The sequence below is a fragment of the Lygodium microphyllum genome, chromosome 1 (genome assembly GCF_053477565.2).
Source record: "Lygodium microphyllum isolate KBCC chromosome 1, Lygodium_microphyllum_v1.1.10, whole genome shotgun sequence".
Taxonomy (NCBI): Eukaryota; Viridiplantae; Streptophyta; class Polypodiopsida; order Schizaeales; family Lygodiaceae; genus Lygodium; species Lygodium microphyllum.
The window spans coordinates 120,943,444-120,969,673 of NC_141135.1; the positions used below are offsets into that span (position 1 = coordinate 120,943,444).

General features: G+C 47.4%; 1 protein-coding gene across 2 annotated transcripts in view; it reads right to left on the reverse strand.

Moving 5' to 3' along the window:
• The window catches only part of LOC148041613 (ureide permease 2-like), a 59,684-nt gene extending 33,654 nt beyond the window's left edge, over positions 1-26,030 (reverse strand). For both annotated transcript variants that reach the window (XM_087680942.1, XM_087680941.1), the window contains exons 1-2: positions 25,483-26,030; positions 7,330-7,468 (exon numbers count right to left, since the gene is read on the reverse strand). In XM_087680942.1, coding sequence (XP_087537068.1) covers positions 7,330-7,468; positions 25,483-25,719 — 376 coding nt within the window. In that variant the 5' untranslated portion in view covers positions 25,720-26,030. The remainder of the gene's footprint in view (positions 1-7,329; positions 7,469-25,482) is intronic.
• Between the last annotated feature and the right edge of the window lie 200 nt (positions 26,031-26,230).

A 26,230-nucleotide genomic window follows, 5' to 3' on the forward strand; every position in this document is an offset into this window, starting at 1 on the left:
CATGAGGAATCGATGCCATACATCCCCATATGGTTGAAATCTAATACCATGTCAGAAGTGGATGTAACATGGAAGCATAAATAAATGTTGAAATAAATTGTTGAACATAAGCTAGAAGAGAGAAAGAGAAAACATAGAAGAAACACTGCACAAGAGAGAACTCAGCGATATGCTTGGGAAAGGGAATCCACATACCAAACACAAGACAGTCACATTCAACAATGAATTACTAGCTACATGGGCATTGTTACCGGCTCCCTCTCTCCAACAGCACATGATAAACAACTAAGATTGAGGAGAAACCTAGAATGTATAGGCAAAAATAAAGGCATCATAAATGCCAGGTTGGCTAGCAACTATGGGCCGACAATAAATGCCACGCAAAAATACACGCATCATAAATGCTAGGCTATCAGTTGTGGGCCGACAATAAATGCAAGTCGGCCAGTATTTGGGCCATAAATGACACAAGAAATACACATAAAAATACTTAAAATCTCTAGAATGTGCCCAACCCACTTTGGCATGCACAGACTCACACATGAGCTGACAATAGTACTAACACCTTTATGGAAGGAGAGTCATCAATAGTGAGTATTCGTAATTTCTTCTCAAGAGTAAATCGATGGGCAAATGTCTCTTAATGGTATAAAGAAGTAAGCTTTGCCTACACTTCTACTGTCTCCCCTAACCTACGCACATGCACTAGGATAAAATCTTGTAAGCTCATGAAGAGGAAAGATTGAGCTCTAAAATTGAGTCAATCCCATAAGACTGCACAATCCATCATTGATCCACTCTCGCATCCTCCACAGGACGGGAAATAGAATGGGTAACAAACTCCCAAAGATCAAAGGTGTCAAGAATACATTCCACCTTATAGGAAAAAAGCAAATAATTTGATCCATCCAAACAATCTTCTTTGGGAAGAAAAGAAAGAATAGGCACCTATACTGACGGTGCCATCATAGGCATCCGAGGGCCAAAAGGATGGGTCCTATGGGAGACATGGCGAGAGGGGGGAAGAGATGGCTGCTCCAATCTATGCGACTTGTCAAGAGAGGGTTTTCGTTTAGAACAGGCATGGGACCTCTGATCTTTGGTATGATCACATTGCCTTTCACAAGAGTGATCAGAGACCACCTTGTCACAGCCATCAAAGCCACTAAACTGGTGACAAGACATTTTCAACACCTGCAAATGCCCACAAAAAATTGTTTTTGGGTGGAAATCAACTACAACTCTACAATAGGAGGATATAGATGGTCCACCTATGTCATATGGAGCAGTAGAACACAGAAAATCTATGTTTCCAACAAGGGGCAGATGGCTGAAAAGCTGCATTTTCAGCCCGGGGTTCTCCTCTCAAAGGGGTAACTCCGTCTACTTACTTCCATGATTTGTGATACCAAGAATGCACAATGGAAGAGAACCACAAACATGGAGAGAGAGAGAGAGAGAGAGAGAGAGAGAGAGAGAGTGTGTGTGTGTGTGTTGAATACGTTTACGAAAAAAAAAAAATGTTGAATACAAAGGAATGGACTAATCAGTCCCTGCATGCAGCCCGAGGCATTAGTGAGGCAACTGGATCAAGCTGAAATATTGACAGCAACACCGATAGTGACATTGATGGAGATGGTAATAGAGACAGAGAATATCCAGCCTGCTATCCATGCCGGAGAAGGAGAAGACCGCAGCCACCTGGTGGAGCACCTGTGAAGTAGAGGAGTTAAAGATCTGCCAACTAGTGGGCACAGCTATAAATAGCCTAAAATGTTGGACACTGGCCAATCAGCAATGAATAGGGCTATAAATGCTATCCGACCTCCATAAAAATGCTAACATGGCATCAAACTGCTGATGATTACAGACATGGTAGTAATAAATGTTGGGACTGCATAATAAATGCTGACATGGCAGTCTGCAGCCATTTGGGGGTGCATAGGTGCCAAACACCAACTCAAAGAAGAAAAGTAGACTCTAGAATGAGCTATCTCCTTTGTCAAAGCACATAACAAACATGCCATAGCTCCTAATATCCTCATCTAAGGCTCACAAGTAGGAGATGACAATGCATGACAAACATGACTGCTAACAATTACATGTGTCAAGGACATCATAGAGCAGCTTGAAAATGTTGATGAAATCATTTGTGATGCTTCTCTTGTATTGACAGTCTTGGCTGGTCTACCTGATACTTATCAAAGTTTTGCTACTATACTTTGCTTACTTGCAAAAGGAGATGCCGAAGCATACACATTTGATGCATTGATATCATTGGTATTGCAAGAAGAGCAATCAAGGGTGAATGGCTCTAACATAAGTATAGATAACCAAGCATTTGCAACTAGCCATTGGAGCAAAGGAAAGTCATGGCAGCCCTCAAACTCAAAGGGTAACGGAAAAGCAACTTCTTCCATGGACTCTTTAAGCACCAAGGATGACAAGGCTAAGCAAAAGATATGCAATTATTGCAAAAAAAAGAGGCATATTATTGAAGAATGTAGAAAGAAAATAGCAAGTGAAAAAAGAAAACAATTAGGCATGAGTGTTGCTGAAAATTTAGCAAGTGCAAAGGAGGCAATCACGCATTTAGCAAGCTTGGATAGTGGTTAATCTTATGCTTTTGTTATGCTATGTTCATATGATCCTTTTTTATATGAACATGGCCTATTAATAGCTGAAAATTGTAGCACATGGTATTTTGACAACAAAGCTTCCAAGCACATAACATCCTTTCATGAATCATCTATATCATATGCAAATGTACACAAGGAGAGGGTCTGTTTTATGTGCAAATAACGTTTCGTATGCAATTATAGACATTGGACAAATTCCCATTATTGTAGTAGATGGAAAAAAACTATCATGCTTGAAAAGGTCTTGTATATGCTATACATAAAGAAAATTTTTCTTTTAGTTTCAACCATTGCATGTGTTGGTTTAGTGGTTAGATTCCACATAGATCAATGTAGTATCTATGACCGTAGTGATGGGGGTGCCCTCATTGTCATTGGTACATTGTACAATGGCCTCTATCAACTTGATTTATATGAGAGAAGAGAATCAAAAGATGCATTACAAGTTGATGCCACCATTGTGGATGACATTCAGTTATGCATTGGCATGCTCGGTTTGATTATCTTAATTATGGTAGTTTGCTTTGCCTTAAAAGCAAAACTATGGTGCTTGATCTCCCTCTGTTGAAAGCACCTACTCAATGTGTATGAGAGTACACTTGGCAAAATGCATTGTACTTCATTTTTCAAAAGTGGGTCTATGCGTGTTGATAAAAAATTATAGCTTGTGCATAGTGATGTTTGTGGATCTGTGTGTGTCGAATCCATCGAAGGATACTTGTATTTTGTTACCTTCATTGATGATATGACTCATCATTATTGGGCATATGCTTTGAGACCCAATCTTATTGACCTTGGTTGACAATGGTAGTGGATACAAGCTAACTACACTATGTACCGATCAAGAGGGGGAATACATGTCACGAGAGTTCATTGGATGAAAGGGGCATTACACATCAGTATACTATGCCTTACACACCTCAACAAAACCGTATGGCTGAAAGAAAAAATCGCACTTTGATGGAAATGGTACATTGTATGCTTTCACATAATAAGTTGTTCCTAAAGTTTTGGCTTGATGCTATTATATGTGCAGTGTATATACTGAATCATAGCCCCACTAAAGCATTGGCTGAATGTACGCCATATTAGGCTTGGAATGGCTAGAAACCAGTGGTATCACATGTTTGTGTCTTTGCTTGTTTGGTATATGCTTTAGTGCCACAGCCACAAAGACATGAATTGCAAGACAAGGCTGTCAAATGCATCTTTATTGGTTATAGTGTAGAAAGTAAAGGGTACTGCTTACCTCCACCAATAAGATTTTTATGAGTAGAGATATGGTATTCACTGAACATGCTAGTCAGCCCTTCATGGATTTCAAAAATTAGTCCAATGTGGGGCCTATGGGCGTGTTTAATAGGTTGTTGCCATTGTTTCAACAAAGTACACCTGATTTTGGTGAATTTCAGCAACTTGTTGAGGGTTTACAGTGGCAAACACATGTTGAACACAACAGTCTAATTTTCAACCCATTGATCAAGGCATTGCTGATGATGAATTGGTCGATGAGAGGGCTGATATTCGGGAAGCTAAAACAGTCCCTAAATATATGTTAGATACCTTATGGGACAACAAATGGCATATTCCAATTCCTGGGCTAGAGTAGCCACTCGCCATGCACAAGGTAACTGGTTGTGTAAGCACTTGTAGATACTATCTACAATGAGGAACCCATCTCTTTACATGATGCTTTACAATAAGAACATTGGATGACAACTATGCAATCAGAATTGGACTCTATTCACAAAAATGGTACATAGGAGTTATACAACTTGTGTGTTGGTATGCATGCTATAGGCACAAAGTGGGTTTACAAATTAAAACATAGATAAGATGGTAGCATTGATCGCCACAAGGCAAGTCCACTACTTGCCAGACAGTATGCCCAACAACATGGGATTGACTATGATGGGACATTTGCACCCATGGCATTTACAACAACTTTGGAATGTGTATGCCTTAAGACGCCTTTTGGTCGATCCTAGTATAGGATAGCAGTCACCCACTCCTATTTATACTGACAATCAGAGTGCCATAGTAGTTGCAAGGAAATTCATTTTTTCATGCTCACACTAAGCACATTGAGGTGCATTATCATTATGTCAAAGAGAGGCTCCATGCGGAGAGGATTAACTTAGTTTATGTCCCTAGATAAGACAACTTGGCACATGTGTTTACCAAGCTCTCTCTAGAGAGAAGTTTGAAGCCTTTCCCAAGGCTCTAGGCTTGATACCATTTGGGGATTGATTTGCCTATTCCTTGTATATGTTCACAACATTCACTGGAGAGGGATTTGTTACACTTTTTACCTTCTAATTGGAGAAGGGTTTTTTCCCTGTGTGAACACCTGTTAGTGGGTGTGGTACTTAGTACCTTAGGGATTATACTTTCAATTCATTCTCACATAGTGGATGTGACATTCCAACACTCTCCTCTCTTGTTGTTCACTTATTCACTGTGTGTGTGTGAGAGAGAGAGAGAGTGTGTGTGTGTGTGTGCATGTGCACGTGCGCACATGTTGCTGAATCCTAACCTAACACTTAGCAATAAAGACAATGTTGGGGCAATCTCTGATCACAGTAGTAGAAAAATTCATCAATTTTAGACGATGAAATTCTGAATTTTCTCTCTCTCTCTCTCCAACATTTTATCACATTCTCAAGCTTTTCCTTGAAGTATCTTAGCAAATTTCAGTCATTTGTAGTATAAATCAGCTAAGTTTGGTGGACAGCAAGAGTGATTACTGCTATAAACCCTAATTTACAGCAGTAATTAGGGTTAGCAGCCAGATTGGGCCCTATGCTCAAAGATTAAGGACCTAGTACTTGGAATAGAGGTTGGAAATTGTGGAATTTCAGCATGTCTAAGAGGTCAGCTCATCCCAATCAGATTTGGAGCTACATTTGACCCGCCAATGGTTAATTGAAGGCAAATCCTTGGGTGGATTAAGGGGCAAACCGATAAGAAGGCTTGCCAGTCATTTATGATAGCAACAGGCATTGGAAAGAAAAGGAGATTGGATCAATCTTAGTGTACTTCATCCAATTGCAATAAAAGTTAAAGAAATACCGCAAGGGATGCCGATTTTGGGGCCAACAGGGTGTCCAAGTTTAAGTGGTAACTATTGCATTCCAGATTATTTGAATTTTATTGCTTGTTGTTATTAGTGTATAATCAAGTCATTACCACTCTTGCCAAGAAGGAAGACTAGTTTCACCACTAATCCTTTTCTCTCTCTTTTTACTTTCAATCCGCTCATTCTCCTTGGTTACTAACATAACCTCTTTACAAAAATGTGGCTAGTTTTGTTTGTAATGACTCTGTTATGGGCTCTTTGCTTTCTATCGTTCCTTTTTCATGGTTGGCAGCTATTCCTGCAATTCTTTAATGTGTTCCTCCTTGATCATTTCTTGTTTCATTGCTGCCAACTCTCCTTGAACTTTTCTTAACTCTCGCAACCGGTAGGAACCATGAAGGCTTTGCTGCTAGTAGGGGAACTAAATGTGTCTGGAGACTAACTGCTGCAGCAAAGGTCTTGTTTTTACCAGGGCTCTAGGCAAAAGTGGGACAGAAGCAGGCAGAGAGGTGGGGTAGGAATAGGCAGGGGTAAGTGCCAGGCAGACAAGGTAGGGGGTGGGTGCAAGGTTGGGCAGGGCAAGGGGGGGGCAGGTCTGGGGCAGGGACAAGACAAGGCAAAGAGGTGAGGTAGGGTGGGTCTCAGTCTTTGGGTGGGGGGGTCTAGGTCTGGGGTGGAGATAGGGATAGTGTAGAGTGGCCGGTCTGGGGTGGGGGCAGGATGGGGCAAAGAGGTGAGACAAACACACAACACGCACACACACAGATTAGTCATATTCACATCTACTAAAGTCCAAAATTACCTGAGACAAGTGTCATATATGTGTGCAAGAGTACCTAAGATCTTCCACCCTAGAGAATACAGCATGGGGTTACGATGGAGAGATCTCAGCACATCCATGATATCATATGTCCATGCTCTTCTTTGCTAGAGGCTGAAGTTGCCTACAGCGAACTGCCCTTCCCGATTTGAACATGCTACACATAGGGTGTGTATTCAGCAGCATGTACTCTTCCTGGTTATTTTTCCATTTACTGTGCTGTCTTGTGCCTTTTCTACAGATGCCTGAAGCAGTTGCTTGGGGTTACCTGCTGAATTTGTGCCTGTTATTGTTCATGATTGACATGTCTCTCAAGAGGAATCATCTAATGTATTCCAACAAACTGTAAACTACCTAATCTTACTGCAACTTGTGTGTTAACTAGAAACGTCTCCAAACTCTTTAGGGAAAGAAGAGAATCTAGGAAGAAACTTACTAGCGCTAAAGTCATATTTTCCCAGACTCTCACAAAATATGCTTCACAGGACAACTCCCCAGGTCCTGGGGTTATTTCGAGCACAGGGTTTTCATATTTTTTATATTGCCTTGAAATCAGGGGAATTGCTTGCCAGTTTAATTTTCCTTTAGATTTGAAGTGACAAACTTGCTCTTTTTTTAGATATTTTCTATGAGAGCCTGCAAAGAGAAGGGTTGCACTCCTAGTAGCTATCTATAGTTTTGGAAAAGCCAACAACAGTTTCAAGACAATCACAACCATTAATTGACAAACTTCAATATCATCACACTTTGACATAGGTTTCCTTATTCAAGATTATGAAGAAAGAACTCACCGACAACAACGGTAATACTTGATGAGACCACCTCTGTTACAGAAAGACCCACAAATGCCCAAGCATATTGAGTAGATAGATTACCCAAGCTTAGAACTAGTCCACCAATCATAGCAAATGCAACCGACGGCCCATTAGCCTATCAAATTATATGCATTGACTTAAACTTGCCTCTCTCTCTCTCTCTCTCTCTCTCTCTCTCTCTCTCTGGATTTTTATTTACTGAATATTTGCAAAGGGCTTTGTGGCAATACATGTGGCCTGGTGATCGTGCAACATTTGCAATTATCACTTCCACCAGGTGCCACATCCATGTATTTCAAATAACTATGATGTACATACAATTTCCATTACAGTACTAATAGCTACAGTAGATACCCATATGAACCATTACAAGAGTGTCATAACCACTCATGATAGAAGTTCCAAAGTAGATATACTACCAACCAATGGTACCTCATATGAGTATATATCATCATCAAGCAACTTCTAGATATCTGAGCCTATCTGTATTATGAGCATATAGCATCATCAAGCAACTTCTAGATATCGGAGCCTCTGTATTATGAGGAAGCAGAGGTGCTACCCTCCTCTTGAGCACCCGTAAATGCTCTAGATTTTCGCTCTCCTAAACCTATCTCAGCCCCAACCATAGTTGGCTCTAACTGGAATTCCTCTAGGTACAGTTGCAAGCCAAGTGAATCTACTCAACCACCCTCCATCCACCTCGTATCCATCAGTGAATAGTTCTGAAACTTCACCAGATAGTTATATCCTCGAGCACATCTCCATGTAAAGCTTTTTTTTTTTGCAAATAAAGTGTGGCTAATTATATTACTTCAGAAAAACCTTGAATATAAAGAAGTGCTCCTGCTCAACAGACTAGCTGGAGCTGATACAGAGTCACAGAAATATCAAATATACAGGCCTCTCAGGGCGGTCTAGGGGGGATGGGGGCAAGAAGCCGGGGGGGGGCCGCAGCCCCAAGTGCGCATGAAGTGAAGACAGGAGCTCCTGACGAGCTCGAGACTCGCCCTGCACCTGGTCCCATCGGCCGCGAAGGGAGTGGATGATGGAGATCCAGAGCTCTGCCAAAGTCGCCTGTACAGAAAGTCTCCCTCCTCCAAAAACCTCCTGACACCGTGCCTTCCAGATATGCCATCAAGTGAGACTCCCTACAATCTCCCATAACTCAAAGCGGTTTGCTGTGGGCTCCAATACCTGACAGATGGGTAGAACCTCCAAGCCGGCAACTGTGCACGACCTAGCCTCAGTAAGGAAGATCGTGTCCTACATCCCAGCCTCATACAGAAGGTGAAGACCCTGACTCACTGCCTGCCAACAAAGAGCTCCCCATGAGATACATCCAAGGCTGGGTGCTATGCGGCGGAGGATGCGGCATGCTCCTCTCCACACTAGCTATGCCGCCTCACACTACTAGAGACAGTGCTTTGGAGTTTCCAGAAGCTGTTGTGTGCAGCGTTTACATCCTCCATCCTTTTGCATCTGGGCTAACCAACTCCCTACCGCCAAGCCTCCATGTGCCACCAACCATACGAAATACAATACCCTCCTCCGCCTCCAGCTGTTCCATAGGCGGCGCCAAAAGGTCCGTCGGAAAGCATCCGTGATGTTGTGCTCTGCCCAGTACCTACTATGCGACAGCGCCCAATCCATGTCCTCCTGCATCAACACATGTCTGCCAATCCTGGTTGTGTACTCTAAGAACCTCGATGGCTTCTTGGCGATCGTAGTGGACGGCCATAGCCACTCTTCTGGATCCCACTCCAACTCATCAAGTGGTCTACCCTCCCAAATCCAGAGGCGCCACTCCCGGAGCTCCTCCCACAAAACATAGGGGTCCAATCGCCATGTCTTCCCTTGAAGGCCCACCACCCGAATCCTCCTCCACAAAAGGATAGCTATCCCCTCATCCTGCTACCCTCTGTCAAGGGCCACACGCCCCCCCTCCTGAACAGTGAAGAAAGTCCCATGTGGGGCACCACCTAGTCTACCTGCCACTTGTAGGGGGATACTTGTCGATGAAAACTTAGCAGCTCGTACCTCCCCGAGATTTACCAAATCTCATACCGGGGGGCCAAGCCACTCCTGGGGCATTGCTACGTCAATCTCCCTTCTCCTCAACTCGACTCCTCTCTGGCAACCTAATTCCCACTGCAACACCACCTCATCCACCAACCTGTACACCTCCCGCCAGGTCCAAATGGTGCAAGCATAGCCGACCTCCCAACCAACCCACTCGATGTGGGGGCGCTCGCTGATCTGTACCCCCTCCTGATCTCTAACATGGGGGTTCCAGATCACTAGCTGACGGTCTATCTCCTCTTGGCAACTTGGGGAGCTCTAAATTAGGGCCTTATGGAGGCCCTGCCACACATGAAGTAAGCTACGTAGGAAGGGGGATCTAGGGGGCATGATCTGGGCCGTCGTGAAGATCCATCTCGAGGACGGTCTCCAATCCCCGCCAAGCCTCGGTTTGCACTCTTGGAGACCCTCCTGCAGTAGGACCTTCCAGGACTGCCCTCTTGGTATGAGACTGCAGACTACAAGCTTGCCCAAAATGGCCATACTCTGATACTCTGGGTCAATGATCCCGAGCCCTCCCTCTGTCCGATACCGGATGATGGTCGCCCATGCCACCTTGGCCTGAGAGTCCCTAGAACCGTTCGACCTGGCCCAGAGGAAATTCCGCACTAGGCGGCGAAGCTGAGTAACACAGGACGAGGAGAAGCACCAACATGAGGCGATGTACCAAGCCGTCGCTAGGAGGACCTGATTGACCACCAGGGCTCGGCTTGCTAGGGAGAGGCGAGCAGTACTCCAATAGGTCACCTTCCTTCGAATAGAGTCCAGGACCGCGAGAAACTGCTAGGCGGGGATGATGTCTAGTCCCACCTGGAACCCTAGGTAGCAGACGGTCTACCCTCTGCACACCTATCTAAATCCCAAGTGGACGCCCCACTCCGTACTAGAGTCCGGGTCTGTAAGGAAACCAACTGACTTCCACCAATTGATTTTCCCTCCTGCTGTAGTACAGAACACCTCGAGAGCCAGTCTCACTCTCTCCAGCATCAACTCATCGTTCTCTATGTAAAGTGTTGTATCTTCTGCATACTCTGAGTCTAATAGCTCCGTCTCCTCTCTCATTGGAAGTCGGAGGCCGCATAACCCACTCACACGTGATCTGAGGAAGTGAAACATTGCCTCTGCAAAGAGTAGAAACAAATACGAGGCCAGTGGGCAGCCTTGCAGTACCGATCTCTCTAGCTGAAACTCCTCCCCTCTCTTGCCACCTATGAGAACCTTGCCGATAGCCGATCTGTAGAGTGCAGAGACCCCATGGATCCATGCCTAGGGGAAGCCCAACCTCTCCATGGTGCCCTCCAAGAAGTCCCAGTCCACCCTATCATAAGCTTTCTCAAAATCTAGGAGTAGTACAACCAATCCCTCACCACTGTGTTGGGCCCACTCTGTTGCCTCCAAGAAGGTAAAGACATTGTCTAGGATGCTCCTATCCTAGATAAAGCCTATCTGTGTGTCATGAATAATGTTTGTAAGCACGCGGCGGAGTCACGTATCAATCATCTTTGCTAGTGTCTTATAGGCAACTAGCAACAGGGTGATCGGTCTCCACTGGGATAGCTCCAACCGCAATCTCCCCCTTTGGGGAGAAGACTGATAAGACCTGCCGATAAACTCCCTGGCATCCGACCTGAACTGAAAATCTCCTGGAAAGCCAACAGTAAGGGGTCCTTTACTACCTCCCAGAAGGTGGTGAAGAAGGCCTTAGAGAGGCCATCCTCTCCGGGCATTTCTGTCCGTCTTATGTGTGGAAAGCCTCCTCTAATTCCTTCTCTGTGAAGGGGGCTAGGAGGGAGCGTCCCATCTCCTCTGTGATGAGGGACGAGATGTGATCCATACCTACTATCTACAACGTTGTCCTCTGACTGAGGTTGTCTCCTGGTGGAAAAGGCATCCGTAGTAGTCGCTGGCAATCTCCATCACCTCGTCTGGGCTAGAGCGAATCCTCCCATACTGATCCCGAAGGCTCCGTATCTGCTCTCTTGAAGTGCAGGGCTGGTGTGCCTGAAAGAACTCCCTGCACATCATGTCTCCCTTCCGCACCTAGAAGACTGCTAAGGTGTGGGATGAGAACTCCGAGCACCTATCCTCTGGGCCGGCAATGGCTGCTCGTACGCGCACCTCCTGTGCGTGGAGGATGGGATCCCCTGGTGTCTCTTGTAATAATCTCTACGTGGTTGCTAGGTCCCGCTGGAGTGCTCTCTCCTCCTCCCAGTATTGCTACCTAGCCTGCAGGGCTACCTCCTAGCAGATACTACTCGACTCGGCTAGGGCCTCTGCAACCTCCTCTGCGATCTGGTCCCTCTTGCTCTACTCCCTAGTCCAAATCTACTCAATCTGTCTCTTTACCTCCTCTCTCCTGTAGATCGAGTCAAGGATCCAACAGGATCGTATACCTAGGGAAGATGCTGGGGGATCAAGTGTCAGGAGGACCAGGCAGTTATCGGATAGAGTGGTGCCAACCAATTGCCCTATCTAGCCTCCGCGAGAGCATTCCTACTCTCCCACATAGAACTATCCAACCGCTCCAACAAGACTCCACCTAGCCGCTTGTATCCTCACAAGAAGTGCAACGACCTTTCCTTGCTGTGGAAAGCTGGGTCTCTCCAAGCATCGCGAGCTCCTACTGCCAATAGGAAGACCTCCCATGCCTCCTGCTCCTCCCCAACCATCCCCTAGTAGTTTTTGCCTCTACCCTACTAGTCCTCTAAAGCCTCCAGGTTGTTGAAGTCTCCTCCAACAATCTAGGAGTCCACCTCTAGGAGTCCTGCTACAATCTCCACCTAGAACCTACTACGTGCCCCGACCTCAATGGGGGCATAGACATTGAGGACTCCGAGGCACGAGTCCCTAATATCCAACCTCACCCATAGAACCCTCCCTGCCACAATCGCCCCATGATCCCGTACGCAAGTGGTAAGGCTCGGGCCAATAGAGGTGCATACACCTCCACTCTTGCCGTGGGCACCAATGGCGTACTCCCAGTAGGTGTGTGACTTGCCTGGGATAACCTTTCCTACCTAATGGGCCTAGGCAAGGGTGAGCTTGTGCTCCTGCAGAAGTAGGATATCTATTTGTCCCACAAGGGTGGTTGCAACTCCTTCCAAACAATCAACTTCTTGGAACCACGTGCCCCACTATAGTCGAGACTATTCACATTCCAAGATGTAAGGTGTAAGCTCATGGGGAAACCTGTGATTGACAGTTGACTGAACAGGCATTTGTTCAGTGTGGAAGCTGCTGATGAGGAGGAAGAACTATGGGGCATGCAAGTACGCTTTACCGCAAGCGTGAACGGCAAACTCCAGTCCCCCATGGTGGCCCTGGGGCGGAACATACGGGTGATAGATATTCCAGGTAGTACTACCAATGCATCTATCAGCCATGCTGAGAGTCGTGACTCTATACACTGGTAGAAACAGGCCGCCTGTGCCAGGGGCCACTCGATCACATCCATCAGAGCTCTCCACTATAGAGGGGCTCGAAAGATAATGCTCAAGTGTGGGACCTCGGCACAAGCCCACCAATTAATGTCCATCATGCAGCCTGGCCACTGATGTGCAAACAGTGCTAGTCCTTCTTCTCCCATCCACTGGGAGATATGGTCCGGCACCTGACTCTTTACCTCCTCCTCTATCTGTGTCGTCGTTCAATCCCTTGAGCGAGAGGACTGAAGAAAGAAGGCGTAGTTTGGCCCATTCAGTGGTGCTAGTAGATGGACCTTGCCCCTCCTTGACTTATGTACCACGAAGATCCCCACCTCCAGAGGTAGTGGGAACTCTTCGCGCTCCGCAACTCTCAAGTAGGACCACTGGCCACTGCGAAAAAACTCCTTTGGTAACAACTGCGCCCGTCTCAGGAAAGTGTGATGGGCGGCAAGGACAGATGAGCTGGTGGTTGTGTGGGGAGGGCAAGACTGCTGATGTGAGGAGGATTTAGGCATGTATGGCTCATCACCTCCTGTGGGAGGAGGGGGGGTGTGTCTTGGGGGGATCACCTGTATCGGGTGCGGATCACGGGGGGTGCTCGGTAAGGGAGGTGGTGGGGAGGAAGAAGATCAAGGGATGGTGGGGTGGTCGGAGGTACGTGGCAGGTGTAGGGGGGGCTAGTGGCCTTGGAAGGGGGGGGCTATGGGCCAAAGTCAGTGGGGAATCCATGGGAGGTGGGAGGGTGGATGTGGGGGCTGTGGGATCTCAGGTGAGGCAGTCTATGGCGCAGGTGGTGGATGTGGGGGACTGCGGTCTTGCCGGGTGGGGCGGGCAGAGGGGGTTGCAGAGTGCTCTACCAGGGGGGTGTCGCTCGCCCTCCTGCTCCCTGCTGCCAAGGCTGTGTTTGAGGAGTTGGCTATGGCTCCCCCTGTCGGCTCCCTCTCTGTCGTCTCTGGACCCATGTGAACCCGTCAGCGTCCACCTATAGGCCTATCGACGGAGCCGCCTTGGCTCCGAAGCGCATGCAATCTGCTACCTGATGCCCAAAGTCGTGGCAACACAGGCACTGCCCTGGTTACCCAGTCACAATGACCTGCTGCCTAAAGAAGTGACCTTCTGTCTCAATCTCCGGGAACTTTGGTATACTCTTTGTGTCTTTCACGGCCACTCCTACCTTTGGGACTCTTGCAGCTGTCACTGCATCCGCGAAGGAGGCAGGAAAAACTGTGCCGCAGAACCGTCCAAAGTCCTCCACTAACTAGCGGTACTCTACCGCCAGTTCGAGGAAAAGTAAGGTGACTGGATGTCTAAAAATCTGTTATGGAGCACAAATGTCTCCACTGTGAAGCCGCTATACCACAGAACCATGTAAATGACCCCCTTCGTGGAGGCATAGGGTGAGCTCTCCACTAACTCACGAGCTGCATCCACAAAGGTCAGTCAAATCATAAAGATCCCTTGGCCCATGAGAATTTCCTCCGTGATCTGCACTATGCCAATGCACAGCGTGGAGTGGAGCCAATCCCCAGCTGAACCCTCGATGGGGAGTGTCCAACGACCTGACCAAAGATCGTTGTTTCTTTCAACTCCAACTCTGTGGCACGGACGGCTAAGAGTTGTTCCTCAGAGAAGATGATGTGCAAGGTGTTTAACTGGGAGGCACTCGTAGAATGCGCCGGCATCTGACCACAGGTTTCCATTGTGCGTCCCTGCTGAGGACCTACCTATCACGTTGCTTTGCTATCGGTGGGGGGAAAGTTGCTGTAGAGGAAGGAAGCAACTTGGCGGGGGGGGGGGGGGGGGGGCACAGGGGTCTGCTAGACGGGGCTGTGGACTGTAGGGTGGAGGCGTTGGGGATAGCGGGGTGGAGGGCAGGGCAAGCACGACATTGAGCCGCAGGAGGGGGCAAAAGGTAGGGCGGGTGCAACAGGCCATAGGCAGGGGGAGACGGACAGGCAGGTGCCAAGTAGCCGAGGACGCAAGTAGGGGGGGTGACAAAAGGCGATGGACGATGGGCCGCAAGCACGAGGCAATGGGCTCTGGTGATGGCAACAGGGCAGGGGGCAACGGGCTCTGGCGATGGCGACGGGGAGGGAACGGCAGGGCGAGCGTGATGAATCCAGGAGGGGGTGGCGCGACGATAGGTCGGGGACGGGGGTAGCTTGTGTAACGCGACAGGCAAGGAGTCTACCAAAACTCCACATATGCTATCCCATGTAAAGCTTGAAGAAGAGGCATAAAATGCATTATGCATCTCCTTCAACTTGTAACGCACATCTTTTTTGACACCTGAAAGATCCACAACACCTCGTGCTGAACTTAGAAAACATACACTCTTTTGCCTTCATCTTCTTAAGCCTCGCCCTTTCAAAGTGCAAGAACATGCAATCACCCTTGGCAAATTCTAAAATCTACGGTGATAGTCCGCTGCTTGCTTATAGTTTTCCTATGACTTTTGAAAGTCTGCTTTACATTCTTGTGCTTCATTCATACTCTTGAGATATTCATCTATCTTACAGATTTTTTACTGTCCATCCAAGGTAGGTTGAACCTTCTTACCATCCTCAACTATCTCAAATGGAGCATGGAACTATAAACAGCATTGTTATAAGGAAACTCCACCAATGGAAGAAACCATTCCCACGTAATTTTATGCTCAAAGACATACCACTTCAAAAGATCTAAAACAATGGAATTTTCCTCTTTTGGCTATCTATCTATTTGTAGATGAAACAAAGATGAGAACTTCAAAGAAGTACCCATATTCTCAAAAAGCAGTCTCCAAATTAACTTGTCATTCTTGGATCTCTATCTTTGATGATAGACTATGACATACTATGATACTTGAATATGTTATACCATATGATTTGCTTTTATTTTCTTGCTCACTAAAATAGAATGGGCCTACTTATTGAGCCTGCATATGATAGTCCAAATCCCAACATTCCCTATAGGTGTCCTAGGAAGATCAAAGATGGACAATGCATCTAACACAAGGCATCAACATCACATCTCAAAGTTGGCCAATAAAGCAAGACTCAAATGCCTTCACCATTACCAACACCTCAATTACATTGTAACACATAAGCAACCATGCATCATAAGAAAACTATCCTAAGAGTATATGCTCATGATGCTGTCCATCAGTCAACTAATCATAAATCCTTCCAAAGTCTTCATTCTGCACATATCGCATCTTCATCTTGTCCAATTCTTGATGATAAGCAATAGACATCATTGAAACATGTGGTTCCTACATAAACCATTAGCCATAACATTCTTCTTACCATCCATATCAACTATCTGGAAGTGCAACGTGGATAAAAAGTTGACCCATCCCATATGCTTCTTGAAAAGCTTTGTTTGAGTGAGAAAATAACACAAGCTTTAATGATTAGTTTGAACAACATTAGTACCTAGCATGTAGTGCTTCCATGCAGAAAGAGCACACTAGAAACTCTTTCTCATAAATCTGCAAATCCTTTTTAGCACTCCACAAAACTCTGCTCTCATAGGCTACCACATGGCTATCTTGCATGAGAACTACATCAATGCTGTTCTCACATGCATCACATTGCACCAAATATTCTTTTTGAAGATCATTCAAAATCAAAACTGGATCTGAAGTAGGCTTTTCCTTCAACTGATTGAAGGCTGCAATCTCTCTTTTTCATCCAATCTGAAAGGCACTCCCAGATTTTCTCAAATTGCACACTCAAAAGACTGGAGTTTACCTAAACAGCCATTGGGGACAAAGATGTCATTTTATGAAGACCATTTACTTCACCTTGCACATGTCGGTTCATCACACACATTCAACATGAGTTTACCTACACAGCCATTGAGGAGAAAGACATGAGCTTACCCACACAGCCATAAGGGACAAAGATGTAATTTGATGACCTCACCTCATACATGATGGTGCATCACACGCCTGCAACACATGGATAGGTTCATCATATGCCTACAACGTATGGCACACCCGCCTCTCTTGAGTCATAGATCAGCTGCATACCTCATCCTAATCAGTTGTGTGCAGAGAACCAGATATGATAGCCATAGAGGATCAGATGTGTAAGCTATGACATTTAGAACCTGTCAAAAAATGACTAAGAAATCAAAGAGACAGTAGGGTTTGCAGGGAGAAACACAAAGTGTGTATGGTAAACACTGAGGAGAAGAGAAACTCAGAAACACAAGAAGAGCACAGTGATGATGCAATGAATCGTGCTATGAGAAGAAAAACTGATACAGCAGAGCCAAACTTCAAAAGATGACTGCACTATCTTGAGGAGAAGAGAAACTCAGAAACACAAGAAGAGCACAGTGATGATGCAATGAATCGTGCTATGAGAAGAAAAACTGATATAGCAGAGCCAAACTTCAAAAGATGACTGCACTATCTTGTCTAACTCAAACGGCAACACCTGTTGGAATCTGCACAATGAAGGGAGCTAAGCACCACCCTCCGAGCAATGGGCTATCAAAGTAATCATTGAAAGGTGAAGGACAGCTATCGAGGGAGTGAACCACAGTCCTCTAATGCCGTCGAAGATGAGGAAGATGATCGCCAGCTATTGAGGGAGCAAACTATGGTCCTCAAATGCCGTGGAGATGGCCAGGCAGCAAAACGCAAATCGCAAAGTGTGTTAGAGCTGTCAAATGTAGGAAAAGCAGCCCAAATGCTAATGCCACATGGAGTATGATGACGCCAGATGTAGAGGATCTCCCAAGCTGCAAAACACAAATACTTGGGTGATGATGAGCTGATGCCACGTGTGAAAAGACTAACACTTGATGATGAGGATGTTGTCGCCAGGTGGAGAAGTCCCAAATGCAACCTGTTTGATGGTCGCTAGGTGAGAGATGATGTCACCATGAGCCAAGATTGTGGGGAAGCTCCAAAACGCAAAACCCACTATGGAACATGGTGTTTGAAGCAAAGAATGAAGAAGGTGGAAGGTAGCCACGAGCCACGAACCACAACATCCGCCGAAAGGGGTGTGAGGGCAGTGGAAGGGCTAGAGAGAGAAGGGAAGGGTGTCTAATGATGAAGGAAGAGGAGTGAAGAATGACTGAAGTGGGTGTAAGAATGAATGAAGTGCAAGCCTATTTATAGACACAAGCTGTTTAGGGTGGTACACCATTGTGTGGGCACCCACTGAAAAAGTGACCAAAATGTGGATACCAACACTTTTTGTGACCGTTAATGCAAAACCCTAAATGAAGTGTGTAAACTAAAGAAGTGGTCTCTCAACACCCCCTCTTAGGCCCAAAAAAGGATGAAGAAAGAGAGCGAAGAGAGATAGGAAGAAGATGTAGAGGATCCCGAAGATCCAAGATTTCCACCTAAAAGGTAACCTGCACTAAGGTGTAGACGAGATGAACCGTGGAACTTGACTCCGCCTCGGGAGAGAAGCCACTAGCTCCATAACTTCATGCTGGAAGGAATTTGAAGGTCTTGTCACCAAGTCACAAGCTGAACCTCCAAGGCCCCGATCTCGGTGATACCTGAAGATCCTTGGTATCAATAGAAGAAATGATTGCTCGAAGATAGCCATCCCCAAAGAGTAAATGGTGAGTGAAGAACTTCATAAGAAGTCGATGCCCCCTCTAAGGGTGGAGACGAAGGGGTCCCCATTGAAGCCAAATAAAAAGGAGGAGCCCCCTCTGAGGGCAAAGAAAGTACATCCCCCTCTGCGAGAGATAGGGAGTTTGAAAACTCATGGATCACGAACTCTGAATCATCTAATGACGAAGGAAGTGCCGCCGGTCGTTCCTTAGAAGGTACTTGTGTTTAGCTAAGAAATACATTCCATGCTGATTAGCCACTTAAACAGCCCCAAAACAAGCTTGATTTAATGAAAAACCCTAAAACAAGGAGTGGTTCGAGAGAGTTCAATGAAACCCTAATTTGGGAAGGTCCGTTCTCATCTATAAATAGACAGGCTGCCCCCATTTAGTCCCATCTCTTCCATCCAGGTTTCTCACCCATGTGTGCAGATCTCGGCCCATCAGTCTCCCACCACGTGGCAGTCCAGCCTTCGTGATTGTTGCCATCATCTTGTTCTACTGCGGCATTCTACTACCACATTTTGTTGCTTTGTCCACATCATCAAGCATCATCCTCAATAGTCGCCTTAGTCTCCTCACACTTTGGTGATCAGTGTTTGGTGTTTCTCTCACTCTGTCACTCCGACTGGTGGCTCACTGGTGGTCACAACACTTGGGATCTATTCCAGTGGATGCCACTCTTCGACACACTGCTCTCCCCTTGGGCACACTGTATACTCTTACATTCATTCACTTCAGAGTTGTGTTCGTTCTATCCCTTCTTTTGTTTGTGTTTGAGTTTTTGTGTTTTGAGTTTTGCATTTAGGGTTTGAGTTTTGCTTCTATGTCTGTGTTTGTCTCATTGTGCTTATGTTGTAGTCGTACACTTCGTGTTTCCTCAGTGCAAACCCTAGCAGTGCCTCCACACTCTTCTTCACAATCTGGGGTGTCCAAGATATTGAAGAACTCCCAGAGGTGCCCCCTCGGACCTGAGTAGTCAAGGGTGGGGAAAGGTGAGGCTCATGTTGAGCTAAGGGTGAACAACAATCAATGTCTCTCAATGGAGTGCACTACGGAGTTGAGGTAATGGAAGGTGTCAAACAACCATTGTCTCTCGAAGGAGCAGACTGTTGAGGGGACAGTATCCAACAATCACAGTCTCTCGGGAAGTGGACTGCAGAACCACCGGTTGTCGAGGTGGCATTCCTAAAACCCTAGAAGTAATAGAAGCAACCTCCGTAGTGCATGGTAGCAGTCGCAAGGAGGCCGTGGCACTTGACGATCCTCCTTTTGCTCCATAGGGCTTAGTGCATATCGGATGCATCTTGTTGCCTTAAGCATAAAATCTGAAAGCCAATACAGAATAAACTTTGTGGCCTAGAAGGGAGAGGTGGCACAACAAGTGCCTAGGGGTAGATGCATATACTACGGCAGTGTAGGGAGTAGAGGTCTATGTTGGCAAGCATCGGTGGGAGGTCCAGTGATGCTAGAAGAGGAGCACTGACTGGTCTGTCCGTCTGCCTGTGGAGAAGTCATATCACCAGAGTGTTAACCTATAAAAGGGAGGATAGGAGGGAGAGGAAAAGAAGGGTATCTCTGTCTCCTGGTGATGTAGCAGAAATGAAGGGGAAAATCAATAGATGATGTTGAATCTGCAATCTGTCTTGGCCTTCTCTGATGCAGAGGATCTTCATGGCTCATTGAGCACCTCTAACTCTAATACCATGTCAAAAAATGAACTAAGAGACCAAAGAGAGTAGAGTTTGTGAGAAGAAACATAGTGTGTGTATGGCAAGCACTAAGAAAGAAGAGAAACTTAGAAATACAAGAACACCAGGGTGATGATGCATTGAATCATGCTAGGAGAAAAAAAGTTGATACAGCAGAGCTGAAGCTCAAAAGATAACTACACTGCCCTATCTCATTCAGGCAGTGTCTTGAAGAAAGAAAATCCGCTTCGACTCCTCGTCGTGTCCGACTGGCCCGTTCACGTCGCGCCTGACTAGCCCGACCAGCCACCCGCATCTCCGTGCCAACGGCACTCACGCCCCACCCATGGTGCCACTCGATTGCCTACTCGCCAGGGCCTGCTTGCCCGACTGCCTACGCCGCCCGACTACCTACCCACTAGCACTTACCTACCTGCGTCTGTCCTACTCGAGACCGCCGCTCGCCGACTATGCCTGCGCCATCACGTCAGCATCCCATCATCAGGATCCACCCTCTATGTCAATGATCATTGACCTACTGTGGCAGTTCTGCCCTCTACCTCACGCACGAAAAGACCTCCCCAGTCAACCTGCTCTGGTGCCTCCATCCTATGCTGCATGTTCATAACATGAGCATTTGTTGCTCCCTCTGTCTGCAGCAACATTCCCCCCAGTATCACAGCAACTAGATTGGTAGCCCTCAACAGTGACGCACATGGAAACCTCTGGTCAGACATTGGTGCATTCTACAAGTGCCCCCCAGTCAAACACCTTGCACGTTATCCTCTCAAAGGAACAGCTCCTTTCCATCCGTGCCACAAAGCTGGAACTGAAAGAAACAACAATCTTTGGATAGGTCGTAGGACACTCTCCATCCAGGGCCCAGCTTCGGGATTGGCTTCACTCCACACTACGCATTGGCAAAACACAGATTGCGAAGGCAGTTCTCATGGGTCAGGGGATCTTCATGGTTCGACTCACCTCTGTGGATGCAACCTGCAAGCTAGTGGATAGCTCACCTTGTCTCCACGAAGGGGGTCATTTATATGGTTCCGTAGTATAGTGGCTTCACAGTAGAGGAGTTTCCGCTCCACAACAGGTTTCCTAAACACCCAGTCACCCTTCTATTCCCTGAACTGCCGGTAGAGTATCGTCAATTATTGGAGGACTTTGGAAGGCTTTTCAGCATAGTCCTTCCTCTCTCCTTTGCGGATGCAGTGACAACCACAAGAGACCCAAAGGTACGGTAGCAGTGAAAGATACAAAGAACATACCTAAGTTTCTTGAGATGGAGACAAGCAAACACTCTTTCAGGCAGCATGTTATTGTGACAGGGCAGCCTGGCCAATGCCTGCAATGAAGAGAGTAAGAGGGCAGGCAATGAGCCCCCGTCAAAACACCCCGTAGCATCCCCCCCTCCTCTCGTCTCACCCAGTAGGATCACAGGCCTCCACCCCCACCACCCAATGAGGCGTCTCAACCCCCCCTACCCAAGATCCCCTAGCCCCCATGCCCCCCTCCCCCCCCATGGATCCCCCCCCCCCGACCCTATTCCACAACCTCCCCCTTCCGAGGCCACTCGCCCCCTCTCACAGCCACCTCATACTTCCGATCACCCCACCACCCCTCACTCCTCTTCCCCACCATCTCCCCCTCCAATCAGCTCCCCCGATCTTTACCCAGTATATGTGTCCCCCCCCTCCCCCATCCACTCCCCCCTTCCCACAGGGGGTGACGAGCCTCACATGCCCATATCTTCTCCTCACCAATAGCCCAATCACCCCCCCCCCCCCACACACACAGCCACAAGCTCATCTCGTCCAGAAGCCCATCACACTTTCCCTCGACAGAGGCATAATTGCTCCCCCAGGAGTTTTTCCGCAGTGGTCCGTGGTCCTATTTGAGAGTTGCAAAGCGCGGAGAGTTTCCACTACCTCTAGAGGTGGGGATCTTGATGGTCCGCAAGTCAAGGAGTGCCAAGGTCCATTTACTAGCACCACCGAATGGACCAAACTATGCTTTCTTCTTTCAAACCTCTCATTCAAGAGACTAGACGATGACACAAATAGAGGAGGAGGTGAGAAGCCACGTTGCAAACCACATCTCCCAGTGGATGGGGGAAGAAGGGCTAGCACTTTTTTCCTAGCAGTGGCCAGGGTGCATGATGGGCATTAACTGGTGGACTAGAGCCAAGGTCCCACATTTGAGCATTATTTTTCAAGCCCCTCCACAGTGGAGTTCACGGATGGATGTGATCGAGTGGCCCCTCGCACAAACTGCCCACTTTTACCAATGTACAAAGTCACGTCTCTCAGACTGGCTCATAGACGCCCTGGTGGTACCGCCTAGAGCATCTATCACCCCCATGGTCCACCGCCGGAGAGCCACCATGGGGGAATGGAGTTCACCCTCCAAGCCTACGGCCAAACACATTCGTATGCCCCATAGCTCTTCTTCTTCATCAACAGCTTTCATACCGAACAAATGCTTGTTCAGCCAATCACAGGTTTCCCCATGAGTCTACACCTAGCATCCTGGAACGTGAACAACCTCCACTACAGTAGGGCACGTGGTTCTAGAAAATTGATTGTTCGGCAGGAGCTGCAGATTGCTCTTGCTGGACGGATCAACATCTTACTTCTTCAAGAGCACAAGCTCACCCCCTCCCAGGCCCATCAAGTGGGGAAGGTACGTCCACGCAGCTCTCACACCTACTCGGAGTACTCCATCAGTGCCCACAGCAAGAGTGGAGGGGTATGCACCTATATTGGCCCGAGCCTCAACACCTGTGTATGAGACCACATGACGATTATGGCAGGGAGGGTCCTATGGATCAAACTGGATATAGGGGAATCGTGCCTTGGAGTCCTCAATGTTTCTACTCCTACTGAGGTTAGGGCACGTAGCAGGTTCTGGGTGGAGATCGCAACAAGACTTCCAGAGGTGGACTCTTGGATTGTTGGAGGAGACTTCAACAACCTAGAGGCCTTAGAGGACCAACAGGGCAGAGGCAAAGATTACAAGGGTATGGCAGGGAAGGAGTAGGAGGCATGGGAGGTCTTCCTCCTCGCAGTAGGAGCACATGATGCTTGGCGAGACGACCCAGCTTTCCATAGGAGGGAGAGGTCACTAGACTTCTCTTAGGGATATAGGCGGCTAGACGGAGAGCGGCTGGACCGGTTCTATGTGGGAGAGTGGGGGTGCTCTCATGGAGGCCAGGTAGGGCAATTGGCTGGTACCACTTTGTCATCACTGCCCAGTTCTCCTCACTCTTGATACTCCCACTTCAGCCCATGACATGCGATCCTGTCAGATCCCACACTCGATCTACAGGATGGAGGAGGTGAGGAGGCAGATTCGGCACCTCTGGACTAGGGAGTGGGCCAAGGTGGACCGAATCGCAAAGGAGGTGGCAGAGGCCTTAGCCGAGTCGATCAGGATCTACCAGGAAGCAGCCCTACTACAGGCCACTCAAAGACTACTCTAGGAGGAATCATGGGATCCCACTCTCCACACGTAGGAGGTGCATGCACAGGTAGCCCTTGCCAGCCTTGACGACAGGCACTCTAAGTTCTCCTTCCATACCTCAACAGCTTTTTGGGTGCGGAAGGGGGGACACGATGTGCAAGGAACTTTTTCAGGTGCATCAGCCTCGCACCTCAGGAGACCGAATTCACAGCCTCCGTGATCAATACGGGATGATTCGCTCTAGCCCAAATGAGGTGTTGGAGATTGCCACTGACTTCTACAGGCAGCTTTTTCAGCAGGAGGCAGTCTCAGCTAGAGTACAACGATGTAGACAGCAGGTTTTGGATTGCAATCCGTCCCATGTCACAGAGGATATGGGACGCTCCCTCCTAGACCCCTTCACAAAGAAGGAGCTAGCTGAGGCCTTCAATGCACACGATGGGTAGAAATGCCCGAGAGAGGATGGTCTTTCTAAGGCCTTCCTCACTACCTACTGGGAGGTGATGAAGAACCCCCTACTACTGGCCTTTCAGGAGATTTTCGGCTTAGGACGGATGCCATGGAGTTTATCGACAGGTCTTATTAGTCTTCTCCCCAAAGGGGGAGATCGGTTGGAGCTGTCCTAGTGGAGACTGATCACCTTGTTGTCAATGGCCTATAAGGTCCTAGCCAAGATGATCGGGAGTCGACTCTGCCTTGTGCTTCCAGACATCATTCATGACACCCATATAGGTTTTGTCCAAGATAGGAGCATCCTAGACAATGTCTTCACTTTTTTCAAGGCGACCGAGTGGGCTCAGCACAATGGTCACGGATTGGCAGTACTCCTCGACTTCGAGAAGGCCTATGACAAGGTTGACTGGAACTTCTTAGAGGGCACCATGGCGAGGCTGGGCTTTCCCCAGGCATGGATCTGCAGGGTTTCCGCACTTTACAGATCAGCCAACACGACTTATGACAACTGATGAGGATGCCTGAAGCTAGGAAAATATCCCCATGAATGCCACAAATGCCTTAAATGAGACTCATCACTGTCCAAATATACAGCCCGTCATCTGCAAATCCACAACCAGAAGCTCATCATGGTCAAGGAAGGGCAGCCTGATCCCTCTAATGCCCATACAAAAAGAGACCAATAAAAGAAAGGGAAATGGGGCTAATGGACATCCCGGCCTAACTTATCCCTGCATGGTAAACCTCCCAGTCATTGCACACTGATCGAAGAAGCACCTAGTGCCTGAAAAATATTGTAATGGATCCCTATTGGTTTTGTGGGGAAGTATAGCTCAATCCTGTGACTGCAACAGAAGTATTGCACCAAACTGACTGGGGTGCGGTGTTAATCCCAGATCTGATTGCCAATTGAGGCATATTTAATTAGTGAGGCTGCTAATCCTTGCAAATCCTATGCCCATCTCCTCTTCTCATCTCGCCTCTGCTCATTGTCATTTTATGATTTAACCACATACCTCCTCTAAAAGGTGCTTGGGGAAATACAAAGGTCCTGCTTATCCATACTGTAACAAAATAGGAGTATCCAATTTTCCAGATTTCCAAGGGGCCTGTTTAGACACCATCAAAAGCAAGACTAGTCATTTTGATGAGATTCATTACTTATGACACCCAATCACAGCCTTTACTGAAGCATGTGGGAAACACGGGAGCAGTTTTGATCATTCCAAACTTGGAAAATCTTTTGAATTGCACTCATACATGCGTAATTGTACCGATGTAAGGCCTCAACATTCCTACACCGTTTACACCTACAGGTGGAGGTTCATAGGATTTCATCTTGCCATTTCTACTGCTGAACTGTGAATTATGTCAAGGATTCTTATGGAACCAACATAAAAGAAAAGTTTGAGATGGAGTCTCGATGGAGAGGAGCTCACCTGGCCTAATTGGGTCAAAAAGTTGGGTGTCTCAGGGGTGCTAGAACCGATCTGCCCAAGAGTGAAGGCAATGAGGACAGCAGCAAGGAAGTTGGTAATGGAGTAATCGAGGTAAGTGTGCTGCGGCAGGCGACCTCGCCGCTCCAGCAAGGTGAGGAGGGCTGGCCAGGTCCCCAGGAAGCAGAGGGCGGCTATCATCAGGGCGATTGCTCCACCCTTATCATGGACAAGCAACATCCTGGCGAGCTAGCTCTCTCTCTCGCTCTCACAGAGAATAAGCTGCCCACCTCTCTCTCTCTCTCTCTCTCTCTCTCTGTGCACTGAGTCTGCATATGCAGCTACCACCCCCCTCTCTCTCTCTCTCTCTCTCTCTCTCTCTCTCTCTCTCTCCGCCCGCCTCCCCTTCCTTTCTCTTTCTTTCAGAGAATTTGCTGCTACTCTTAACTGAGGGGGTTGTGTGTGTATATTTCTGTGTATATCTGGCTTAATGTGACGTGATTGCATGCAGAATTGCAGAGGCAGAAGCCGCTTTTGAGGAAGCTCGAGTCAAAAAAAGGCCTCTTCTTTCCACCCAATGATGGTCGTGGTGATGATGACGACGACGACCACGAGTATCTTCCTGGGTCCCACCTCCCAGTCCCTTGGACTCTGGAGATCCCGAATTATTCTCGTGAACAAATTAGGAAATAGAGATTGCTCTAAACTGATTCTTAACGAGTGATAGGTTCTCTAATCAGCCCGATTACTT